Source organism: Meleagris gallopavo, chromosome 17 (assembly GCF_000146605.3).
Source record: "Meleagris gallopavo isolate NT-WF06-2002-E0010 breed Aviagen turkey brand Nicholas breeding stock chromosome 17, Turkey_5.1, whole genome shotgun sequence".
Lineage (NCBI taxonomy): Eukaryota > Metazoa > Chordata > Aves > Galliformes > Phasianidae > Meleagris > Meleagris gallopavo.
The window spans coordinates 5,649,715-5,672,283 of NC_015027.2; the positions used below are offsets into that span (position 1 = coordinate 5,649,715).

Genomic DNA, 22,569 nt, shown 5'->3' on the forward strand with positions numbered 1-22,569 from the left:
CTGCCTGCAGTGCACAGGGACACCCACAGCTCCATCAGTGCTCACAGCTCTGTCCCCAGACCGGCTGTCTGCAGGGATGGGGCACCACCAGGTCTCTGCACCCTGTGGGCTGAGGGCCTCACTGCCCTCAGCATAAAATCTTCTTCCTTGTATCCAATCTAAATCTCCCCTCTTCCAGTTTGTAACCATTTCCCCTACACCAAACACCACTAAGGAGTCCATCCCTTCTTTCTTACAGCCCCACTAGACACAGACAGGCTGCTCTCAGCTCTCTCCAGGCTGTGCGGCCCCAGCTCTCAGCCTGTGCTTGCAGGGAGACATTCCATCCCTCAGATCATTTTTGTGGCTCTCTGGACTCACTCCCAGGTCCATGTCTCTCCTGTACTAAGGATGCCACATCTTAAAACATTATTTAAAATGAAAATACTATTATTTAGAAGTAATTCTTAATCTCATAAATCTTCTTGGCTTTTCTTTAAATATTTATTCTGTGGGGTCTGGATCCCCGTGGATCTATGAGGTGAGGCTCCTGTTTGCTTTCCAAGGAGCTCAGGCAGCTGGGAGTGCTGCAGTATGGAACTGCAGCTTTGAGGTAATTCAGGAAAAGCTACTTCTTTCTGCTTAGCAGAACCCCTCGCCGCCCAGAGTGTTACATGTGAATATTGGTCGCGGTTTTTTTTCTGGAAGTTACCCATTAAAAAAAAGTTGTACTTTTGTTTTCGTTGATAAAGTCACGCTGGAAATCAGCTTGTAACCCCATTGGTGTGTCACAGGCAGTCAGCTGCTGGGACTTCCTCATCGGGTTACAGAAGAGCTGATTTAATGTTCAAATATTTTTAGATTTCTTTTAAATAACTTTGCTGATCTGCTCGAGGAGTGCTTTCTGCACCAAAAGCAGGGCCTGCTTTGTGCTGTCACGCCTCCACATTGTTCTCAGAGTTCGGTGGATTCCTCAGCACCTCATGTCTGAACAATGGGCTGCTGCGGTGCAATCCGGTCCTGGATATAAAACTTCTTACAGCAATTAAGTCATTGTTCCTCCCTTTTCCTTATCAATGCAAGGAAGAAAGAGCCTGAAAGACACATCCAGGACTTGCCAGCCCATTGCTGGGAATTGCCAGCGGTGCAATGTGCTGCTCCTGCATGTTCCGTTGATCCTTGGTCTTTTATTAAACAGTGCTTACATCCTTTAGTACCAGCTAAATGTATTCCCACTAAACTGGTTCTTCACTGTTGGATTAATCTGCCATCTAACTGCAGCCATTTTGCAGAGGTTTTTCCCTCAAGATTAGTGAAGCGTGCCCCAGTTAAATGATCCATGCCAAAATTGTAATTGCAGAGAGCAACAATGTGTAGAGCATGAAATACTCAGCCAGGTTTCAAGCTCACAAGTGTTAACATTTCCACAGAGGACTTTTTAATAAAAGCCTGCTTTACAATTAGTGTTGGTTCTGAGCCTATACACCAGGATGTTACGCTTTGTGTTGGCTTTGAGGAAGTAATGCAGGCTCTGGTGGCTGGAGAGTGATGTTAGTAATGCTCCTCAGTGTTTCCTTTGCAGGTTTCCATGGGTGCTGTCCAGTCCCACATGTTACCTCTGCTGACCATCTCCACTAGAAGTACTTTGCAGAAGGTATCCAAAAATCAGAGGGAAGCTGTTAAATCCCAACAACTATCAGAGTGGAGAAGTCAGATCCCCCCACCTGCTGCCAATTAACAGTTCTATGAAAAAACTCGAGCCTAAATTAGGTGTCTAAATTACACAGCCTCGGTGGATGACTTAGTTATATTTAGAATTTGGAGGATGTCACTTAGCAGAGAGTGCACTTGTAAACGCCTCTAATGATTCAAACTAGGCAGACTTGCAAGTAGTAACATACAGGCTTGAAATACTGGATATTGTCAAAGAACTGTATGCAATTGCCTTTGAAAGAGCTGATACAGAAGACAGCTTCTGTCATCTTTTTTAGGAGTTGGGCTGCACTGATATGTTACTTCAGTATCAGCTATTACTATGGAAATGTTGAAAAGTAGGATCCAACCGTGCAGCTGCCCTGCTGGTACAGGAGGTACTCTGCCATCCTGCATACTTCAGTGATCCCTCATTAGAAGTCATGTTAGCTGTAGTTTACCACATTTCTGGAAGAATAATGTGCAACAGCTGCATTCTGTAGTCTCCAGTAAAACCTTACAGCCTGGTTTTGCAGCTCCTGCCACCACATATCTTTTATATCGCTATTGCAGTTGGAGGTTTTGACTGCAGCCAGAAGGATCTTCTCTGTACAAAAGGTTTCTCCTCTGGTTACTGCTGTGAAAGTGGCATTTTGTTGCTCCTTCGAGCATCCCTGTCTGGTGTCTGGAGGTTATAGACGAGCAAGGCAGGCAGCATAGAGCGCTTTGGGCTCTCTCTCTCCCTGCTCTCTAGCAGCAGCTGCCTGTGGCTGCTATCTTTTGGAGAGTGTAAAGGTGATAGGAAGCTGTTGTTTCTTCCTGTTGTGCTGTCTAATGTGACCTTAAAATCTAGATTTATTGTAAGTAGTGCCGTGTTGAGATACTGCTTCTCAAAGTGTGTTCACTCAGATTGTGCGGGTATTGGATTTTCATATTTATTAACCAAGCTAAGTCATCATTTCTATTCCAGTGGTGACTTTAGCAAATATTAACATTTTCCATTCTAAACATATAACAAGCCGCAGAGTCGCAATTCTAGGCTAGCACATAAGTGGTGCTTACTTTTGTGTTTAAAAAAAAAAAGAAAAAGCAGTAATATCGTTTTGGCTTGCCTTTTTTAATTTCCTGTGACTGTTTCTGGCTCACACACTGTCTCTGTATGAGTTGTTTATAACTTGTAGTGAATGGTGCGAGAACTGCAGAGCCTGCCTTTGTGCCTCTGTCTCTGGGAGTGTGCAGCACTGTCAGGCAAAAGGAGGCAGCTCAGGAGCTGAGGGCAGCTGCAGGAGCACAACTGTCTGTGATTCCTTCATGCTCGTCTCATTCCCAGCTTCCCCTGTGGCCCCACGGATAGATAAACTGTGTGATCTGTTACTGAAATAACCTGTGATCGCAGCCTCTGCTCTGGCAAGGTGAAGGTGTTGTAGTGCTTTTCTCTAGGACAGATTTACCTCTCCTTGTGTGGATGGCCGCATACAGTATCCAACCACAAAGCTTTCTTATAAAACATTCTTCACATACTGCACTGTATAAAAATTGTCTTTTTCTCTTCATCAGTTTCTTACCTAGGAGTGGCAGCCAAGGACAGGGATGAGGAGCTGAGGGCAGTCTTGCAAGGATATAGCCTGTGATTAAGTGGGAGAGCTCTCAGTAACTGTTTGCTGCTGTTGCTATTGCCCATAACAACAAAGCAGTTATCTTCTTTCCAGTGTAGAGTCTCGAGTGTCAATGTGACCTGCTGCACGGGTGGCTCTCAGCTCACTTCTCCCTTTCGTTTTCCTTCTGATCATTGTCTCTCAAGTCTTATTTTCCTAGAACACTTCTAATTTGAGGGAACCTGATCATTAAACAGGTACTGAAACTTGTCTTATAGCTTATAAAATTGGGAAATAGTGCTGAAATTTGAAGCAAGTCTTTAATTTCTGTCTCCCCTGTGCTAAAATGAGCAACTGACAAGCCAGGGCAATAACTTACCTGCGTTTATGTGGCCATACGAGTTTCATTTGCAGTGACCAATTCTCTGTAGAAAGTGGTGTTGTTGCCAATGAAAATTGCTTTACCAGCGTAGCACAGCTCATCTCTTGTTACTGGTGTTTGTCAGTCACTGTGTCAGTGCTCTTCTATGGATAGAAACTTCAGGAGTGCTCAGCATTTTCCTTGTCTTTTCAAAGCGTAATGAGACATGGAAATAATGCACACAAGCAAGTGAAATGAACTTGTTTCAGAACACTGAATTGTAAATAGAGCTGAAATTTCAGCAGCTTCTTCTAGAGGGTAGGCTGTTTGATTTCTTGCAGTATGCTATTATTCAGGCTCCCATAATTGTGAAATCCAGAATTGTTGAAGGCTTTAATGTGACATGTGCCCAAACTCAGTCATCTCTTGAAAGCGTGAGCGCTGCCCTTCTTTGGCCTTATGCAAAGTCCAGTCTTGTATCCTGAAGTCATGAGAGTCCTTGAGTTTTGTTAGGAAGCTCTGTTTCAGACTTACAGCTTTGTCAAGGGCTGCAGTAAATCTGTCAATCATAACTGTAGGATGACCTGAAGTTAAAGTTAGCTCTTCTCAGAGCCGGGGATTAGAGCAGATGACCTCTTGAGGTGTCTCCCAGCCTACATTATGCTCTGGTTATGCAGCAAGGCAAAATGCTTGCAGTGGCCCTGTCAGCTGTGCAATACAAATCAGGTGGCAAGTGTTCAAAGAAAATTTAAGAGTGGTGAAGGCAAAGATGCTGAAGCAGGTTGTATTGGATACCATGGAGACATCGGTGCCCTGAGGGTTGCATGTTTTGAGTCAGCATAGAAAACTACTAGAGGTCACAGAGGAAAAAGTCCTGTGTGGAACATCAGCATCTACATGTCAGACTTCGCTCTGTGTGGGATTGGATCTTAGCAAACATGCTCACCATGGCCCTGGAATTGCAAGTATGACCTTACAAGAGCAGTTCTCATCTGTTTATTTTGAAGTTGCAGCAGGAGCAAAGGAGGCAGGAACTTTTTGTGCTTTGCTTCACTGTTTGAAAGCAGATGCAGGACCTCAATGAAAAATGGAGCTTTTTGTTTTAGGTGCCTGGCCTGTGCTGTTTACTTTCTTTAGAATGGAAGCTTGCAACTGAGAAGTGTTGGCAGTTTTTCTGCTGGTTTCCAGAGAAAAGTTCCTAAAGCAACTTCCTTGGTGGTTTGAGGAGACAGAAAACATGAACTGATTTCTCACTTACAGGTCAAGCGGGAGTTGCTCTGCCAGGCACAAGCACAAGGCGGCTTTGCTGTGCCCCCTGTGGAGGCTTTCTATCAACTTTAGTAGGCTTTGAAATCCTTTGGGCATTCTGCATCCTACAGCCTCCATCTGTAGAGATTTCTGAAGTATTCATTGATGCTGAATGAATGCAAAACAGAAGTGCTTTCTTACTTTTCCTGCTCCTTTCAGGGTGCTTCTAACACTATGTCACAACTGCAATAGAATGTGTTTCCCTTTTGCTTAAGGGTGTCTTTATACAACTAATTGCTTCAGCATAGTTTTTTTCCTTTCCTGTCTATGAACACGTGAAAAACTCTTATGTCTTTGTTTCTTAGGCACATTGCGTTTTCTCGCCAAGGAAGGTTTAAGAAAAACATCCAACCCCCTTTCTGGAGAGCCTGTAGTCTTGCAAAGAGCTGTCAGTGTTGGTGAGCAGCACTGAACATGTCTCAATATACCCTGAATGTTCAAAGAGTGGAGCTTTCACACTGGTCCCTCGGAGGGCTGAATCTATGAAGCTGTCATCTCCTCAGCGTCAGGAGAAATATTTTTCCAGCTGTTTTTCAAGTGGGCAGATGGCTTCTGCCGTGTTTGCCCATTGTCAAATAGGGAATACTGGGCAGTGTGCAGTAGTGTCTGCCTGGCTGCCAGCTTACTACGCTGCCTTCAGATGGTGTTGGTGCCACCTGTAATTATTCTTACAGAGATGGTATGCTTGCAGTCATAGTAGCTAGTTGCACAGTATGGTTTGAGCTGAAGGAAGTTACACCCTTCCTGCTTTCGAGTTGGTCTCAGTACGTGTCAGAAGGCACTCACAGAAGCGATAAGGGGCCTGCCAGTACAGCAGGCGTCCTGTGCAAAGCTGCTCTGCCTTAACAAATCTGTCAGCCACAGATGCCGAAGCCTTGTTTGTGTCTCTCAAGGTCAGGTTTCACCTGTGCTGTCATGGTGTTGTGATGGTAGGGACTCATGGGAGGGTGTCCAGCAGTGATGAAATGCAGCCTTTTTCCTCAGGAGATGCCTGGCCTGGATCTCTGCTTTTTGGAGATCAGAAGCCCCTATGATTCTCTCTGCACAGAGCTATCTGAATGTGTGAATGCTGCTTAAATTACGCTGTTCTAGTGTAAGATGCTCTTTTGGTTGCATTTAAGTAAAGGCAAATCGTAACTAGGTACTTCTAGATTACATGTAATTGTTTGAGATTTCCTTTAGCTCAGCGTAGGTTAAGGGAAAGAAATTTCTTTCTAACACTGTTGAAATGGGAAGAGCTCCAGAACAGCCAATATGTTGCAACTATGAGCCTGTCTGAACTTCAAAATCAGATGCTTGATATCGTCATTAATGTTATCAACATTTGGTGAACGAAATACTTAAGAAATAATCAGTTCTTATGAGAAAAAAATATTTATCTTATGGTGTTCCTTAGTGTCTCATTTGGTTGTTATCGTAGCAAGTACTGGGATGGAGGATTAAAATGTCCTGCAAGAGTGGAGAATTACTGAGTCTGCAATAGACCTGGCAGCCCAGCCTTTGTATTCAAGCTACGCACCAGAAAATGTACATGGAAAAAAATGTTGATAAGTATGAAAATGACTCCTCAGTGGTGAAGGCCTGCAGTTGTTCTGTGAAAAACACAGCACAGGAAGCCCAGCATCCCACAAGCACATGGGGACTTACAGAGCAATCCCTGCTGAAGGGAGACCTGATGGCCATATGTTTATCCTCTCAACTGTGAAGTTTTTCACAGCTGAGAAGTGGTTATTTTAAAACCTTCACGCAAGAATTGTGTATGTATTACAGTAATTTCTTGTGGAGTTTCTTTAGCACTTGGACACTGCTCACTAGCTTGGCTGGTTGGTTGGGCTTATGATGACGAGCTTTCAATAAAGGAATTAAAATATTGGCAAATGGCCTTGAGTGCCTGTTGAAATGTGTGTGAGAGCCTTGGTTGGCTTAACGTTTGGTGCAGGCAGTTAAGAATTGGGGTGCCATAGGATGTGCTGGCTCTGTGTGTGTGGAGGTGGGATCCCACACTTGGTGCAGTTTTATTTGCTCTGGCAAAGTAGTGAGATTTGAGTGCTCACTGTTTGTGCACCTGTCTATGAACATTTTTCCATGTGAGTTTTTGATGAAGATTAAGGTTTCTGAGATGTGTGCTGTAGTCTGAGCACCATTTAAGCCATCTGTGTGGTGCAGCAATGGGCTAAACCTGTGCTGATGAGACACAGGAGAGATGCCCTCCCAGCAACATGGCTATAGCTGCAGCTTCCAGAGGTTGGTGCTGGCCAGGGCTTCTCGTACTGCTTCATTCCTTGAACAGGAGGATTTCTGCTGTAAACACCACGTTATTATTTCAGACAGGAGTAACTACTGTGTTTTCTGGATAGAGATCCTAGCATGCTGAATTGAATAATTCCTTCTGGAATCTTCCCCTGATTGGTTTTGTTAACTTTTCTTTTCTAGGGAGAACATTATTTTTCTTTCTTTCTGCCTTTCCCACACCACTTCCCTCTAACATTTATTTGGCACCATGCACATGGTAGAGCCTTTCATGTTTTGAACCTTTTTTTTAATTTGCTTATTTTGAATGGAAGAATGTAACTGAGAGCCCTGTGGAAAGATGATCTTTGTAATGAATGGCTCTGGCTCTTCAGAACACAGGCACAGAAGATGAAAGGAATAGCGGGGTTTGAAGGCAGTCTGCAGCCTTCACAGGCAGTCATGTTACTGATACCTACTTCAAATGACTTCGTACAGCATTCATTCTACATATGTATGCGACACAAAACATTTCACAACACTCAGCAATATTTAGAGTCTATAGTAAGAGATCAAAAGCTGCCACTTTAGTAGTATGGGAAAGAAGAACTCTTTCACCTTGTGATCAGCACAGTTGGACTCTTAAAATCCAGCTGTTCTGTGGGATGAGCTGGAGGTAATTCAGTGGCTGTGCTGTTTGAGGCTTTTGTGCATGCTGATGGTTGGCTTTAAGCTGAGCAGTAAATGTGAAGGGGTGGCTTTGTGTGATGGCTGCCACCTAAGACTGAAGTGTGGTGCAGCCTATTACTTTGTTTGGATCAGGTGAAGTTCCAGAATCATTGGAGCATCAAATAAGTATTTTTACTGTCTCAGCATAAACAGAATTAGAATGACATGCCTAATTATCCTGCAATTAAAATCATTTAAAATCAGAATGGATAGTCAAGTAGTATGTAACAGAGGTAATTATATCTCCTTTTTTCCCTTTCCTTTCAGGTGGCCATGGTAGAAGTTCAGCTTGATGCAGACCATGACTACCCACGAGGTCTCTTGATAGCCTTCAGTGCCTGTACAACAGTCCTTGTTGCAGTTCACCTTTTTGCACTCATGATAAGTACCTGCATTCTTCCAAATATAGAGGCTGTTAGCAACGTGCATAATCTCAACTCTGTAAAGGAATCTCCTCATGAGCGTATGCATCGGCACATTGAGCTTGCCTGGGCATTTTCTACTGTCATTGGGACTTTGCTCTTTCTTGCAGAGGTGGTGTTGCTGTGTTGGGTGAAGTTTCTTCCCCTGAAGAAGAACCCCCTTGACCCAGCTCAGAGCAGCAATTCTAGCATCACGTCAGGACAGGCAGCAGCCATTGCATCGACGTCTATCATGGTTCCCTTTGGACTGATTTTCATTGTCTTTGCAGTCCACTTCTACAGGTCTCTGGTGAGCCATAAAACAGACAGGCAGTTTCAAGAATTGAATGAACTTGCTGAATTTGCACGGCTCCAGGATCAGCTGGATCACAGAGGTGATGCCATCTCCCCAGCTGTTACTCATTTTGCATAAACCTGTATTTAAGGAAAATAAATCCACCGTTCTGCTCCTGCCTTATGTTGACTCCCCCATGCATGAATGTTCAAACTATTGATTTTCTTTCCAATAGAAGTTTATAAATGTTTGGGGAAAAACAAAAAACCCACAACAGTTCTCACCATAACATGGCTAGCTGAGACCAGAAGGAATGGATGACTGGGTGTGCATGTGCCGCATCCCTTTTGTGAGCACTCTCATTTGTTTCTTCTTACCACTGAATGATGGCTACAAAATGCAAGGAGAGTAATGCTGCACATTTGGGTGATAGGAATGGACAGAGAAGCTTTTTCCTCTTTATTTAACATTGGCATTTACTAGAAGATACTGTTTGTCCAGTCCATGTTGCATGGCATGATACAAATTACTTGGGATATGCAGCAATTAGCACTTGGTTTCAGTGCTAGCACTCTCAGTTCTCTCAGTTTGACAGATGGTAGAAGGGAAAGCTCTCCCACCACTTTCCCCAGTGTGTTTTGCTGCCAAGTAATTCTTACATCTGTGACTTCTCCAGCACCCTTTCCATGGCAGTTACATGCTGTATAACTCACTGAACACCCATGACTCGTTCTACTGCCACGTGGTATGGCCACAGGAGAAGGAATGAGACTACTATGCTCTTCTCTGGAAGAAAATAAAAGCAATAACTGTTTTCAAGTTCTCAGAAGCTGGCATGTATTATCTGGAGAGATAGAACTGCCTGTTTTCCATTTAGGAATCTTTTTTTAAAAAGAAGGAACTAAATGGAAATTATCACTGGATATTTTTTTGCTTGAAGATCAGAACCACTGCTGTTTTTTCCAAGTCAAAGTAGCAGTTATTTTATACTTTTATATTAAAAATATATTTTTTATAAATCTTCAGATACAAGCAGCAAAAGGTGCTTTCTCTGCATTGGATTCCCAAGTAATTAGCTATTGCTAAGCCTTGGTCTTCTTTGTTTAGAAAAAGTCTTCTGCTTGCTGAAGTGCTGCCCATAATAACTTCTTAAGACATTTTTTGCCTTCCAGATCCTGTGGAAGCTACTTTTAATCTCTGTAGATGTATTTATGAAAGTAGATTATTTGTAACTAATATTGCTGCTTACTTTCAGACATGAATCTATGCTAGTGAGGCTGTGTTGTCATTTTTTTTTTTAATTTCTTCCTTAAGCAAAAGCTTCCCTTGGGCCTCTCGTGAGAGGTTTGGCCAAGAAGGATGCAGCAGTAGTCCTGGGCTGCTGCAGTAATTCCAGCTGCATCTATAAGTGGATTTTCTTTGGAATGCAATTCCTGCGTAGAAAAGCTTTGGTTTGTAATGGGTAAAAGCCATTTTTGAAGACAAACTGAACGGGTTTCAAATCTAATGGAACATACCTTTACCTCCTGCTGTAGCTAACACTGTGGAATATAAACTGTGGTGGTTTTGTTGTTTTTTGTTTGTTTGTTTGTTTTTAAATCAGACTGGTGAATGTGCCAGAACAGGGAACTGTACCTGAGTGAGCCTGGGCTGAATGTGGTCTCTTACACCCAGCCTCCATCTCAGGTTATCCCAATGTATTTTCAGTCTGTGGGATGTGGAAGGTGTTGACAGTGGTGAATCTGTTCTGAAAAACAGCCATTAGAAAAGGACCTAGTATTTTTTCAGCAGGTTTCTTGGGGTATCCTCTGTCCACTGGCAGAAAACAGTTTTCCACATGCCAGTTTCCCAGGGCCTCCTGCTGTACAGAGACCTGGCAGGATTTTCTCCAGCTCTGCCATTCCGTTGTGTTTCAGGTACAGGTATTCTCATACTGGTGTAAATCTATCGATGGTGAGAACTGTGACTACGATTCCTCACAATTTGTTCATGAAGCACTGTAAGGGTTCTGATAGTAAAGGCAGTAAGGAAAACAGCATTCCAAACCACAGTAGCTCTGAGACAGGCACAGAGTTCATTTTCTCGTCTTTCAGTGGAATACCAGTCCCATCCTGGGAGGGGAGATTCTTAAAAACAGCAGTAAAGGAAGCAGGTTTGACTTGATATGCACTCTGGAACAAATGGTTGGAAGGGTGCTATAGGGCTGAAAAATTATGCATCTGTCTGTAAATGATGTATTTAAAAGTCCTAACATTATTTTGAATGTAAGTCCAGAAAATATATTATCCAAGCTTATTTTGTAAAGTTATTTGCTGTTCTTGGTAAGTTTCTGGACTTTTTATCTTGTGGGTCTTTTACAAAATGAAAGTGTTTTGTTTAGGAAATATAAAATTTCGAGCTTATTTTTTAACTTTCTCAAGCCAGTAGGTCCTAACCTATTGGAGCTGTTAGCCACAGCCATTTTACTGACTATTTTCTGCACTTTAATCTCTGATATCAAATGTGCTTCTCTCGTTTTCTAGCTGTGGAAATGGTCACAAAAGTTGTGCCTTGGCCACATCTCATAACTGTGTGCCAGAGGCAGTAACCAGGCCTGATCGTATTGCTCCAGATGCTGAGTGCATTTAAGTTTGTTTTTTATTCTTTATTTATACTAATGGTATTTCATGTTTACCTCAATCATTTTAAATGTCAGTTATTGTATATCAATTATTTAGATATAAAATAACTTCAAATAATGAAATAAAATATACTCAATTGTTGCTGATTGTTACCTAGATGCCTAAAAATACTTATTTTCTCTACATCCATTGCCTCTGCCTGCCTGTGTTGTGCTAATCCTCACTGTATTTCTGAGGGTCTCTGAAATGTATGCAGCTACTCACTGCAGTCATACAAAGATGACGTCTCCTGTTCACACAGGTATAAAGAGCCTAATGTTGGCGGAATGCTTTTCCTCCCATCAGCACTGTTTAAATCTTGAACTAAGTGCTTTTCCAAGTGTTTAAATAGAAAAGTAGGTTATCTTCCAGCTGAGAAAAAGTGAAAAGGGACCACACAGCTGTAAACAAGATGTGATACTCTGAAGCATAGTTTAAATCAGGTGAACTAATTGCGTGCTCCCCAGTGTGTTTCTCAGCAGTCAGCCACAGACCTTGTGACCAACAGGAGGAATAAGCCAGGAGCTGGGCGAAGAGTCGCTGCATCCCCCAGCATATTTTGCTGTGTGAGTGGTTTTTATTTGCTTGCTGTTTGTTGTGTTTAAATAACAGTGGGTGGGAGGAGGCCTGAGGCACAGCTGCCTGCACAGTGAAGCATACAGGGGCAGTTCTGGGTGACAGGTGAGGCTGACCACAAGATGATGTATGGCAGCACAGACATGAGACAAATGAGTAAGCAACCTGAGATCGTGTTCTTATCCTGCATCTTTTCTCCTTCAGCATCCAGTTATTCGTTTTGGCTGTCATCAAACATCACTTGGGCCTCTGCTAAAACACCATCAGGATCAGCTAGTTCAATCTAAATAAAAAGAATGGAAATAAATTATGCAGTGTAATTAAAGAGGCTTAAAGTTTATAGCTATTGATTAACGTTAACAGAGCATCTCCCATGCAGCAGGACTGTAGTTTATACCACAACCTTTCAGTTACTAATTCAGAAACATCACTGCACTTCCCGAATTTCATTACAATGTTGAATATCCATTTGTCTCCTTGCAGTAGCCCAGTATGGAGCGCTGCATTGATTCTTTTTTTAACAACAGCACATTCCTGAGCAAAACTGGCTTTGGTTTGCAGCCTGTTGGATCTCGCCTGTAGTTTCATAGTGAGTAATGAGCAGTCATACAACTGAGCATCAGTAAGTCACGTGAAAGCAGGAGTCCATGCCATCAAATGGGATGCATGCAGGTAATGCAAAGGGAAGCACTAAAGCTGTGCCAGGAGCTTGTCGTCTTGCTCCGACTTGCTTTATATCCCCACACGTGCTGGGGGCTTTACGTGTGTGTTCTCCCCAGTAGAAGACAGTGTCCTTGTTTAATTAAGCCTTACAAAGCCCTGCCTGCAGTAACTAGGACAGCAGTGCTCCAAGGCCACTCAGTTTTCCTTCCCCGCGCTACAGGCTACATTCAGGGCCCTCTCAAACACATCCTCCTATTGCTCATTTTCCTTGCATGCCTTGAAAGAAAAAAAAGGCTGAGTTTTCCCTAACTGGTGCTAGTGATGGCAATTTGACAAATGGTTTATGAAAACCTGTAGTCAATTGTTCTCCTTTTATGTTTCTTCATTCCTGTTCTGAGATCAATAAATCTCTTCCAGCTGAAAGCACAATAATGGCAGTGAGAGCTGATGCTTTCTTTTAGTTCATAAAACAAGGAAAACTGGGTTATAATTTGGTCTTCATGGGAGTTAATTGAGTTGCTGGGCTCGAGCACCCTGCTTTAGCAGCTATGAAATTCATCCAGTGCCCTGGGCTGAGATGCCAAAGAGGCAGCTCTCTTGGGTGACCTCTGACAAACCATGTGAGGTAAAGATTTTTAGTTACAGAAGCACTGCTCTTTTTGCAAAATTGGGGCTGCTTTTCTCTGGTGAGTGTTTGTTTTTTATTATTATGTGCTGCTATGAGTGTACCTTAAACTTGAAGAAGGAACTGGCTGTCAAAAATGCTGGAGAACCTTACTAGAGAAAGCAGATGTGGATACAGTTAGGAAATGAAGTTGTAAGAGCTGTGGGCCTCAGCAGGCTGTGCTTTGCCCAGCACTAATTACTACAATCCTGTTCCTGGAGCAGCATTAGAAGGTAAGAAATGTCACTGGCTGTGAAGCCTCTGTTCCCTGCACTACTGGAAAAAAGTGGCTGTGTGCCAAGTTGTGGTCATTGAAGGTGTTGCAGCTCAGTCCTCAGCAAAGCTCTGCATTGTTTGGCTGCTCTCAAGGGAATGGGGCAGTAGGGATGTTGGTGTGGGCACTGCCAGGGGCTGGGGAACAGAGCTGGTGCAGGGTGCAGCTGGTTTGGTGAGGTCTGGTCAGCCTTAGCCATTGGGCTGGGAGAAATCATTTAGTTTTGACACAAATCCCACTGTTGTCTCTGTGGCTGTTATCTGCATCTCCTTTGTGCTGGGTTGGAGCACTAAGCAGTTTTCATGCAAAACTGCATTTTCAGAAGTGCGGGCAAGTCCAAGGCTCCAGCAGGGACTTTGTGCCACTGAGCCAGCTGCTTGGCCCTGCGGGGATGTTCAGGTCACCGCTAACCAAAAGAGCTTGAGCACAGATCCTGAGAATGACTACCTGAAGAGAAAGCATGACCCAAATAGGTACTGTGAGCTCTAACAAGTGCTGTTGGCGAAGATATTGTTAGCAAACCAGCATTTCCAAGCAGTTACCTTTGGGATCGGATACTGGGTAGGGGCAGGAGCCGCATCTCTGCTGAAGTCAATCATAATCCCGCATTTTGGTACATCTGTCACCCAGATGCCTTCAAGCAATTGTCCCTTATCCAAGAAGAAGAATCTGCCTGGGCCGTGCTTCTTTCCATCTTTCCAACCTCCTTCATATCTATTATTGTTTGCTGCGATCAAACACATGAACAGACCGTGAAATTTGCATGTGTTCGAGAGGCTAGGTACAAAGCCGAGGCTATGTCAGAGGGGCTGTTGGCTGCACAGGGCGTGCTGCAGCGCTCTGGGGTTCTCATTGCTCACATCTGCTCCCCACCAGAGGATCGCAGGGCTGCGTTGCCTACTGCTGCACTGCTCTGGTCTGAGCTGCGGTGGTGAAGCAGCACTTTGCTCCTGACTGCTCCCCCTGCCAGACACGTGGCCAGGGCGAGTGATTTAATCTGGGCTGCGGCTCGTTGTGACCTCCGCTGTAGAACTCCTTTTTCTTTCACCATTGCAATGCTGTCAGCACGTGGGCACACTTCCAGCGGTCGAGCTGAATGCGTTCAGCTTACGGGTATGAAATAATCACTCTGGCTAATTTTAACCAGAAGGAATCTGGCTCAGTGGGGTCCCGGGCTCTGCCTGGGATAGGCGGGCTCTTGAGCAGCCCAGCAGCAGTTGCTAAACCCAGAGGGTGCCTGGTTTGTAACAGGGAGATTGGTTTAGATGGGAACAAAGTGTGGCAGCTGAATGAGCTGCCCCTAAAAGCATGCGTTGGTGTCATTGGTATGAGCCATTGATCCAAAATGGATTTACAGCCAGCAGAGAAAGCGTAGATGTGTACACAGCGTGCAGAGGGGGGGATCATGCTTATTCCTCCTGGCTGCTTTGCTTAGCAAGTGATTTGCCTTGAGATTGCCCCCAGGAAAAAAAGAGATTATTAATAATAATCATAATAACCTGCGGAGTGATGTTTCTTGAGATGTTCCTGGGACGTGGCGTTTTGTACTGCAAAGGACTGGCAGTCTTGGGTTTGGGAAAAAATAAAGTTGGATCGCTAGCAAAATAAGAGGAAAAAAGATCCAAATTTCTGTTTTATGATGGGATTGCCCCAACATTTCCAATCTGCGATACATTCAAGTGTCATATCTGGGAAGGCATTGGGTGCTAATGAACCCCTGCGTTCTCTCACTGTGAGCCACTGTCGGAAGTACAAGAGGGGATGAAGGAGCCCAGAACAAGAACAGTTGTTTGTAATGTACTGGAAAATGGACTCTTTGGTATGCGGTAGCTAGAAAGCATGCCTGGCGATGTGCCTGCCTTAAAAATAGCGATTTGTTCTTCTCTGACCCAACAATATATTATCTCTAGCCCTAACTGTCTCCGTCATTTAAATGTAAATCACAGCAAAAGCAAGCTTCCATGTGTGTGGCCTTAAGCATCACAGCCCGCCCTTGCCCGCGATGCTTGCTCGACAGAGGCACCAGACGGGGCGGCAGCCTCTGCCCCACAAGGCTGCGCTGGAGATCAAGGCGGCACCACCGATCATCTCGGAGGAAAGAACCGTCACCGCTTGCTGTGGGTTTTACTCAGGGCCAGGCAGGCTCGCTGGTACTTACGCAGGCACAGCATCCCCTGCCCGCCCGGCCGGTCTGCCAGCCACTGCCCCTCGTAGGTGGAGCCGTCTCCGTAGCACATCCGACCCCAGCCGCTTCTCTGCCCGCTGCTCCACTCGCCCTCGTAGCGCTCTCCGCTGGGGTAGAACATCGTCCCGTAGCCCTGCGCAGCAGCAGAGGAGGTCGCTCAGGAGCCTCTCTATCTAGAAGGTGTTGGTGTTCAGTTCTGGAGCATTAATTTATTGGTATGTTGCTCCTTTGCTTACTACCATTAGATACAGCTGCTGGCAGCCTAATTCAACCTCTGTTTATGTGTTGCAGGAAATGAGAGGTGATGCGATGAGATTTTATTGACCAATTATCAAATTCCCATAACAAACTCTCAGGTCTGTATTTCAGTGTATTGTTTTTGGCATGACTGCTGCTAATATTTGGCTAAAAGCAGGTTCGACTGGTTTACAAACTTGGGGATGCACGACCTAAGTGACATGGCTCTCCCAGTGGGATGTGATGTCCTGTGACAGAGCTGATGCCTCCTGCAGTCTGCAGCGTCCCAGGCTGGCAGCGCCTTCCCAGCCCAGGGCAGACTAACAATCTCCAGAGCCACTAATAATGGATTTTGCTCCTGCTCCATCCATAAACACAAACAGCTCTCGCTTCTCAGACCATCTCTCAGCTCATTGCTGTGGTACATCTGATCAATGAACTTCTGAATTAAGCCTAGTAGGTGTGTGTGAGCTGGAAACCTCAGGGAGGTGTTTATCTTGTGTCTGTGCTGGCGAGGTTAGAGACTTCCCCATGGTGGGGCATAATACCACTGAGAAATATTTACACGTTATTAATGAGTTTTTCCATAGGACAAAAGCAATAATTTACCTTTTGGGAAAAAAGAAAAAGTTGTGTCAATAGCTGATTCTTCAGAGCAGCAATTCTATTAAGCTTCCTGGATGCCAAGGGGAGGATTTTGTAGAAGAACAATAAATAAAAATACTGTTGTTTGGATGTCATTGTAAATGTTTTGCCAAAATTCAGTCATCCAAACTACATTCCCAGGGAATGAGGGAAGAAGCTCCTGCAAAGAGGCTCAAGCCGTAGAGCTGCACGCCAATTAGAAGCACGAGAGGCTATTCGTTTAACTTAGGAGTGGACACAAAGGCAAACATAAGGCTTCCATTGGCTCAGAAAATCCTAAAAGGATTTTGCTCATAGGATTGCAGTTGTTTTTACCGGATGACTTCCTCATTGTGCTTCCTGTAGAAAAGCTGGTGATTTATGTGATGGGCTCAATTCCCAAAATAACTTGTCTTTTTTGCTTAATGTGCTGTAAAACTTGCAGCACAGTGCTTCTAAGCTGATTTTTCTCACAGCACGTGCAGTGCATGCTCTGTGGGCAAGTTCCTCCTGCACTGCAAGCATGCTGGAAGCACGTCAGTGTTGGGGTCAGGATGCACTCATGCACGGACACGTGGCCTGACCCTCCTGTGCTGCAGGGACTGGGGGATGGGGAGATGGGTGCTTCCTGCTGGAGTCTGTGGGCTCTGCAGTGTGATGGATGTCACCCCTGGAACTTCCTGAGCTTTCAGGAGGGACAAGCTCAATTTTAAAGCAAACCCAGGCCTGAAGGCTGGGGAGGGTAGGGAGATGGCTTTCCCACCGGGAGAGGCTTCAGCACGAGAGCTCTTGCTTTCATTTCTTGCTTCACATACTCATTTCCCCCAAACCCTTCTGAACCTTCAAATTGGGGGACTGGTGCCATTTGAAAAAAATCAGTGCTTTAAATGATTGTTTTGCATGTTTCAAGGCAGGTGCAGGAAATCTCACTTACGCATTTTTTGTCGTTTCTCCACCAGCCTGTATACACCTTCAGGTACTCCTTGGTTACGGGGTCAGGGATGCTGTACGAGCCGTACCCATCCCGCCTCCCAAACTTCCAGTCACCGCTGTAAATAGCGCCGTTGTGCTTCCAGATCTGGGTGCCTTTACCTGTTTCAGTAAACAGGGATTGCAGGGAGATGATCACAATGTAGGAGAATGTGTGATGCTAAATGATTATACCATAAACCAGTGTGTTTCAGTGCTGGCAGTGCAGCAGCATCCTTGCTTTTTGGGCTGTCTGTGCACTGGGTATGCTTTCCCTGCAACCCGTGTGCTGGGAGCTGAGAGCACTGTGTCAGTGCAGCTGTGGGTGCGTGGAGCTGACTGCACCAGGCTGGGTTTTAGAGCATTTGTAACATCTGTAGTCTAGATGTCTCAGTAATAGCCCTGCAGCTGAGTGCACACTTCATTACCCATTAGAAATATGTCTGAGCACATTTTTGCACGGCATTACATCGAACACATGCTGTTGTACGTGGATGAACACACACAGCCACTGACTGACTGCTCCCTGAAACCCCGAACTTTTGTAAAGATGCCTACGTTGGTGCTTTTCTCCAAATGATGGATCTTACCATGTTTCAAGTTGTCCAACCATTCTCCAGTATACTGATCCCCATTTACAGCATAGACTGTATGTCTTAATCCATCTTTCTGTGCTTTCCTGTCCCATTCATGCCAGAGAGGCTCTGCAGCCCTGGGGTATTTTACAACAGGCATCGTGTTCTTAGCTGGAAGGGAAAACAAATGTTTGTCAGAAATGAATTAGGGAGAAATTACAAAGGCAGGTACTGGTAGAACAGTCTATTTGTAAGCTGTACTTTAATATGCATCTGAGCCAGTAACTGAGGTCTGGGTTTGATATATATCAAGATGCAACAAACAGAAGGTATCTAAAAATACCGATGTACAAAACAGCTCTATCTGAAAATAGGCTGGTAGCATGTTGGGAAATGCTAAGTAAGCTGCAGCAGGATGGGGCTGTGTACTTTCAAGAGGACTTTGGGACACAAGGGAAGGTCAGACCTGTCCTGGCACAGCGGGAACACAGCCAATCTCCTTTCTAAGGCTGCTCCTCTGCCTACTCATGTCAGTAGGGAGCACTCATTGAAGCACATGGCAAAACTGTATTTTAGGAAATATCTCACTGCTAGGGAGTAAAATCTAGTATCTTAGATAAATCTAGTATCTTAGAAAACAGTTAACATTCACCCTTAGCTCTCCACTTATGATTCAAAAATTATTTCGTGTCTATCACTGCTAACAAAAATGGCATTTTGGTGTCTGTGACAACCCTTCTACCCCAATAAGCAGTGTTGTTGTGTATCGTGCTTCCCATCTCGCTCCTCACCAGCGGTACCGGGCAGCAGCAGTGGGAAACGAGCTCATTGTGAGCTCAGCGCAGTGAGGCGGCAGTGGGTCGGGAAAGCCCACCGCAGACGGGCCCGCGCCTCCCGACCGCCCGGCCCAGCCGCCCCGGGAGCACCGACCTGCTGGGGAGCGCAGCGCTTCCAGTCACCGCTGCGGGCATCGCCGAGTCGTCATAGCGACGCTTCCGACGCGTGCGCGGAGCGAGTGGAGCAGCGCCGGCTGTGGGCGGCCCGGAGAGCCTGCAGGGAACGGGAGCGAGTGCTGGGCGCTATGGGCGCTATGGGCGCTATGGGCGCTATGGGCGCTATGGGCGCTATGGGCGCGTGCAGCGGTCTGTGGGTACGACAGAGTGCTGTGCAGACTGACCCAGCTAGGAAATATTGCTACAAGAAATATATTGCCCGTTATTAAGAATGAGAGAAGGGTGTTCAGGAGGGATTTCTTCACGCTCTTTCACAAATGTGTTCAGGTTTTGTGCAGAGCCTGAGAACCACCAGAGAGTGAAGGCACGGGGCTGCGGAGCAGGACAGGGATTGGTGGGGGAAGCCCACAAAGGAGAAAAAAAAATGCTTATTGCAGCCCCAAGGTTACAGCCTTATATTACGAGCACAAACAGGCCCTGCTGGAAAAGCATTAATTATCTTGAATTAATTAATCTTGAATAATTCAGCCACTGTATTGCACTGCGGTTAACTGAGAATCTGTCAGTGACATTAATTAATTACCCAACTTGGACAATTGCACGTGTTTATTTTTAACCAGTGCAGCTTGTGCACGGATTTAGAAAAGCAAGCCCAAACCGTGTGTCACCAACCCACAACTTTTGCCAAATAAAAGGTACAGGTATGTATATGTTTGAAATTCAATATTCACTTTAAACTGGTTTGGATGCAATAAAGAAAAGAAGATAATTCAGCAAATTAAAATTCACGGAGTGTTTTTTTAACCCCTTAATGCTTAGAAAAGGCACAGAGGCGGATGTAAGCAAAGCCAATGGCAATAAGAACAATACACAAGTATGAGCTGCATAGAATTCAAGAGTGCAGCTCCGTGTCTCACTAGTAAAACAGAACCAAAGATGGCCTGGGAGGATCGACCTGTCCTGCTGAGGGCTGATCCTCAAATGAGTGACAAGAGGGCTCCATTCTATTCAATATTTCTTACTATACTCTATTACAAACCTTTCTCTGAGTTGAAGTTTGGACAGTAGCCCCAGTGTGCTGAACGGAGCAATGGAGGTGTGCGGGAGGTGCAAGCAGGCCTCGGCCATCTGTGCACCGAGGTCATGAGACACATCGTGGGCTTTAGTTTTTTCTTTTCTCAGTTTAAAAAGTGAGATTTTATTTGGTTGCTGTTATTAAATGAACCCAAAGGACTTTGGTGCTCTACAACATCTGAAACCAATCATTTTTGCAATAAAAAGACAGCTGCTCTGAGCTGAGATTGCTCTCACAAAGCGGAGGGAATCACCAAAGTGAAACGTCCAAACCAACTGAAAACTGTCAGAGTCAATAATATAAGTTTATTCCGGGAACTTTGTAAATAGAGGAAAACACTTAGAGAAACATATGCTGGAATTCTTTAAAGGTGAAGAATGTGACAACAACATACTGTGAAAGCAGGATGCTCAGATGTGTGTTTGAGTGCTGCTACATTCAATTTAAAACCCAGAGGAAGAGGTGGGAGTGTCCTGAACTGTAACCAAACGTGTGTCAGGTTTGGCCAAACGAGCAGAGTGGGTGCAGCACTCACCGCTTTTCCCCACGGGTGATTTGAAGAGTTATTGTGATCAGGATTTAAGAGATGTTGAAGACAGAAATTCCATGGGCTGATTTTTGCTTAGAAGACAGCCTTGCAGGAATGCCTTTCTTTTCATCTCTTTGCCCCTGTTTGCTGTGAACAGCTCTCTCAAGATAAAGATCGTGTTGTTTTTACATCCAGACAATCTGAAGTCAGATCTGTAGGTTATCTGAGATGCCCAAGCACTTGCATATCCATGCAAAGTGTCATGTTACCAGAGAGCTGCTGCAGCTGCTGCCTACCAGACAGCCTTTCCTCCAGAATTTCTTTTGCTGCAGGTTTACAGCTCATTGTCTCTACTTGAGTACCTGCGACAGCACCGCTCAGGGATTCCGATGTTAATCAGAGAAGTCGCCCCAAGCTGAGAATTACTTGCTGTGCAACCATAGAGTGCCCCGTAGGACCCTGGGTACTGCTTTAAAACATGCAAATCACAGGATGATTATGAAGGCAAAAGTAATTCGGCCGTACTTGAGATAATGCCTCACTTGTTCCAAGTCCTGAACCGAAGAATAAATCCCGATTACACGATGAGATCAGCAGTACCAATTCTCCATTGAAATATGAGTTAGAATGTTTTATTTATCATGGCTTACTGTCACCTGATGTTAGAATTTGTATTTTACCCTTTCCTGTTTGCACTGCTGGAAAGACTTGGTATTTCTAAGATAAAGGAAAAGAATCGATGGGAACAGATTCAGTTATCACGAGAGAACAGAATGAATGCAATGTGTTCAGGAGTCTGGAAGGCAAAAGAAAGGAGCTCACATCTGACTGTATATTACTATAAGTACTCCAATTAAAGTTAACATCAGAGGAACAGACACAACTGCTGTGATCTTTAACTTGAATTATTAACTCAGTTTCTTTGATATGTTTTCTGGCAGTGATGGTTGATGACTCAAGGACCATTAAAAGCAAAGGCAAAACAGATTTTCTATTGGTAGATTTGCTTTTCAAAGGTCCAAGAAGAAAGGCTTGCCATTAAAAAAGATGGAAAGTTAGAGTTGCAAGATACCTAAAAACTTTAAAATCTTCAAGTTCAGAGGAAATGCACCATTCATCATGTATTGACACCAAAAGGACCATCTCACAGCCTCAAATCCAGTAATCCAGCTGCAGGCTCCAGAAACCAGACTGATGCAGCAACACTGGGAGGCAAGGAAGGAACGCTCACCAGTCTGATCATTCAGCACTGGTTGCTTTCTGTACATTTCTGTCATTTTTTAGTAAGCTGTGTTTAAGGCACCTAAGTCAGGGATGCCATGAACCCTCTTCAGTAGCATCTCTGGCTGTTACACCTGCACGGCTATGTCTGTAAAATGATAAATTGAATCCAAGTCTCACCTGCAGCAGTGCTGTGCTATGGAGAAGGGCTGAGCAGTGGTGGGGAGATAAGGATGCATCCTAAAGATGGATGTGAAAACTGTACAGGATGGAGCTAGCTGGATGTTGACTGAGCAGCACCTGTGGTTTGTTTAGTGGGCCGACAGGAGAAATAGAATGGAGACTCTCCTGAGATAAAGCAGGCTCCAGAAAACACAGCAGCCTCTGGGACAGGTCAGAGGAATTCTCCTCACACTCTGGCTGAGCCGCAGGACCTGTTTGTAACACCAGGCAGGAAAGGAAAGGCGTGGAGAAGCCAGGAGTGTCATTTTTTTATATGCTTTTCTGCAGCAGAATGTCAGAGCAGAACCCGTTCTGCAGACGGAGACGGGCAGCGTCCCGCACAGCTGTGCTGAGTGGAACCGGCCCCCCTCACACTCCCACCTCCCCTCACACCGCCTCACACCCCGCGCGGCGACCGTTGGCGGCCGTTACCTCAGGAGGGCGCGCGGCGCGCCGATGGGCGGGGCGCATCGTGTCGTGTCGTCTCGCGCCGCCTCAGCCCCGCGCGATGACGTCAGCGGCGCACGTGGCCGCCGGGCCGGGCTGCGGGCTC

At 45.0% G+C, this 22,569-nt stretch overlaps 2 protein-coding genes across 5 annotated transcripts; one reads left to right on the plus strand and one right to left on the minus strand.

Annotated features, from left to right (window-relative positions):
• Window positions 1-1,487: 1,487 nt before the first annotated feature.
• Window positions 1,488-11,362, plus strand: ORAI1 (ORAI calcium release-activated calcium modulator 1). Its single transcript, XM_010720129.3, has 2 exons — window positions 1,488-1,633; window positions 8,161-11,362. The coding sequence occupies exons 1-2, from the start codon at window positions 1,568-1,570 to the stop codon at window positions 8,725-8,727; spliced, it is 633 nt and encodes a 210-aa protein (XP_010718431.1). The 5' UTR covers window positions 1,488-1,567; the 3' UTR covers window positions 8,728-11,362.
• Window positions 11,363-11,978: 616 nt separating this feature from the next.
• MORN3 (MORN repeat containing 3) lies at window positions 11,979-22,548 on the minus strand. 4 transcript variants are annotated; one of them, XM_019621032.2, is made up of 7 exons: window positions 22,449-22,548; window positions 18,947-19,066; window positions 18,032-18,187; window positions 17,407-17,564; window positions 15,585-15,744; window positions 13,969-14,153; window positions 11,979-12,108 (listed from the first exon to the last, which is right to left on the minus strand). In XM_019621032.2, exons 3-7 carry the CDS (start codon window positions 18,174-18,176, stop codon window positions 12,037-12,039), a joined length of 720 nt encoding a protein of 239 aa, XP_019476577.1. In that variant the 5' UTR covers window positions 18,177-18,187; window positions 18,947-19,066; window positions 22,449-22,548; the 3' UTR covers window positions 11,979-12,036. The 4 variants fall into 4 exon arrangements, with proteins under 4 accessions (XP_019476577.1, XP_010718430.1, XP_019476578.1 ...); XM_010720128.3 differs by lacking the exon at window positions 18,947-19,066 and having other exon boundaries at window positions 22,449-22,546; XM_019621033.2 differs by lacking the exons at window positions 18,947-19,066; window positions 22,449-22,548 and adding an exon at window positions 18,808-18,927.
• Window positions 22,549-22,569: the final 21 nt, after the last annotated feature.